We start from the raw sequence: 2,924 nt of genomic DNA on the forward strand, positions 1-2,924 counted from the left end.
TTTATGAAGTTATATATTCCTTTGTGAAGTTATATACTCCTTTATGAAGTTATATACTTCTTTAATAAAGGACAGTATTTTTATTCTCATTGTCCTTCTTTGTTATCTCCTTCCTGCCTCTCCTCTTGTCTCTTGTCTTCATCTTTTTTCATCTTTTACCGTCACTGGTACAGTTCAGTAAAAGGCTCACTAGGCGGCGATGTAGTTTTAAATATGCGAGTGAGTCTGACGGTCAACACTGCAACACACAGTAGGGCCGTGCAATAAATCCAATAAATCCAATCGTGATGATGATTCAGGCTTTTAATGATCAAAAAACAGAATAATCAAGAAAAAAAATCATTTTTGCACATTACATAGTGACATTAAACTCTTGTTTTCAGAGGTTATCCTTGCTCAGAATGGGCTTTTGAGACACACACACACGCACACAAACACACACACACACACACACACACACACACACACACCAAGAGTAGGGGTTGGGGAATAAATCGATACAGCATATCGCGACATTTTCCATAGCAATACTGTATTGATACACAAGCACCAAGTATGGATGTTTTGTTATGTATGTGTACATTTTGCAGCAATACAATTGTAGGAAGATGAACACACTGAGAACTTTATCTTTGCAGATGTGTTGACAAAGTTTCTTTTTGGGGATATAATTTGAAATTGGGAAAAATTAGAAGTTGGAAAAAAGGTCATAAATTTCAATCAGGAGAGACATGTATGCAGATATGCAAATAAGATTTATTGTAGCCTACAGCTCAAATAAAATGTACAAAGTCTTTGGTGATTAGACTCCATCGCTCTACGAATCTTTTGTATATACTATATATATATATATTATGGATAGAATATATAGAGGAAACAGAGGAAGTGAGAGAGAAGAGAGAGAGAGGATTAGTAGGGGAAGGGGAGGTGGAGGGTTGCACTCTTTGCCTGCAACGACAGCTGATAGCAAAGGGAGAAACAGATTACTTAAAGCAGGGTTGTGGCTCCGTGATTGGCCCTTGCCATTTGTGTATGATTCTGATTGGTTTAGCAGGAAGACAACGCCTCCAACAGCTGATTGGAGTTAGGTAGAGAGCATTGATTGAGAGTGAGGTCTTCCTGAAAGGATTTACACTGAGATGCATTCCAGTCAGGAGAGACTAGCAGCAGATATGAGACAGTTATACACAGCATGATAAAATCTACATTTATTAGGATAACAGCTGAATTGATTTAGGAGTGTGTCAATTAAAGTTAGGTCTCCCTGAATGAATTTAAGTTGAGCTAAGTATCGGGATGACATGCCCCCCCCCCATCAAGAGTGGGTCATCCTCCTCACCCTGGAAATTTAGAGTGAAAAACATCTTTAGGAAATGATTCATTGATACATTTGTATGTATGGCCAATTTGTGGTGGACACGTCTTTATTGTATATATTATTATTATTATTGGGGGAATGACATGCAACAAATGGCCGCAGGTCGGTGTCGAACCAGCGGCTGCTGCGTCGTGTATGTGGGCGCGCGCTCTACCAGGTGAGCAACCCAAGCGCCCAGCCTACTTTCAACGTACCTACTTTTATTTATTGTTATCTTACATTACCAGCTTATTATTCAATGTTAAGTGCTTTTTTAATAGTAACTTAATATTTTTATTTTATTTCAATGTCCATAACTTTATTTATATTTTATTTTATTTCCCCCTTTTAATTGTAGGCTATGACCTGTCTTGACTATTCCTAATCCAACAATTATTTTATCTAGCCTACTTTTATCAATTTATTATCTTATATTTTTATTTCGTAATTTTAACTTTTTTTAAAACTATTTTTTTTATGACCCTTTTTTGGGGGGGATTTTATTTCACCTTCTCTTTCCATTAACAAAAAGCTTTCCTCAGCTGAAGGCGGGGCCAAGCGGACGCGCGTTCACTCCCCCCCCGCGCGCGCTCCCGTGCCTAGCGTACCCTTCAGCGGAGCCAGCCAGTGCGGAGCCGCTCGCGGTGTGAAGTTGAGCCTCTCCCCGGTAGCATCGTGCTGTTCCCCCGCTGTCAGGTCTCTCTCCCCGCTCCGACATGCTTCTCCACCCGCAGACAACAACATGGGATTCACCCGCTCCGGGAGGACACTAACCGCCGACTCTGCTGCTGCTCGTGTCCGTGTTCTGGTCTCCTTCAGCCGGGGAAACCCTGCAGCGCGACTCTGAGCGGGTTTTTCTTTCCATCAGCCACCGCGCCGCCGCTGTCGTTCATTTGTTCCCCGCCGCTTCATTTATGGACCGCGGAGGCTCCGAGTGAGTGTCCGTAATTCCCGTTCACACAGCCGAAGATGGAGACGGTGATGGAGAGGGAGTGCAGCGCGCTGGGGGGGCTTTTCCAGACTGTCATAGGAGACATGAAGGTAACCAATTATCATTTCATCTAATGTATGATTCAAAATCTGTGTTACACACACGGGATTTAAAGCCGGGTGCATTGGAAAACATCCCTCCGTGGGGCCGACACCCTGTTGCATCAAACCTGTGAAGAAGACATTTTATCCCGAAATGAGATTACAAGGCGTCATCAGTAATTTGCTTAGAAGGACGGGGGGGTGAAGTGGGTGTGTCCAGGCCCTGGTGCCTTGATTTTCATTAAGTGACAGCCTGCAGCCTTCTTTAAAAAACAAAACAAATGACTCCAGCCTGCAAACCCAGGTTCATCCTGGTACCCTGCTAACCATTCATGTTTTCCATGGAAAGGTTTTACTATCATTCAGGGAGCGTTAGTTTTTAGTTACATTAAAATATATATGTTTAGGAATTTAGGAATACGAATACTTGGTTATTTAAAAATCCAATATGGCGAAATGTCGGCCGATATATATTTAAAAAAAAAAAAACGCATTACAAATCATAAACAAATTTCCCTAACATTAGTTATTTGTA

At 41.6% G+C, this 2,924-nt stretch overlaps 1 protein-coding gene across 1 annotated transcript in view; it reads left to right on the forward strand.

Moving 5' to 3' along the window:
- Positions 1–1,970: 1,970 nt before the first annotated feature.
- LOC116693081 (protein MTSS 1) overlaps positions 1,971–2,924 on the forward strand; it is a 67,331-nt gene continuing 66,377 nt past the window's right edge. The window contains exon 1 of the mRNA XM_032521775.1: positions 1,971–2,398. Coding sequence (XP_032377666.1) covers positions 2,327–2,398 — 72 coding nt within the window. The 5' untranslated portion in view covers positions 1,971–2,326. The remainder of the gene's footprint in view (positions 2,399–2,924) is intronic.

This window comes from Etheostoma spectabile, chromosome 7, assembly GCF_008692095.1.
Source record: "Etheostoma spectabile isolate EspeVRDwgs_2016 chromosome 7, UIUC_Espe_1.0, whole genome shotgun sequence".
Classification (NCBI taxonomy): domain Eukaryota; kingdom Metazoa; phylum Chordata; class Actinopteri; order Perciformes; family Percidae; genus Etheostoma; species Etheostoma spectabile.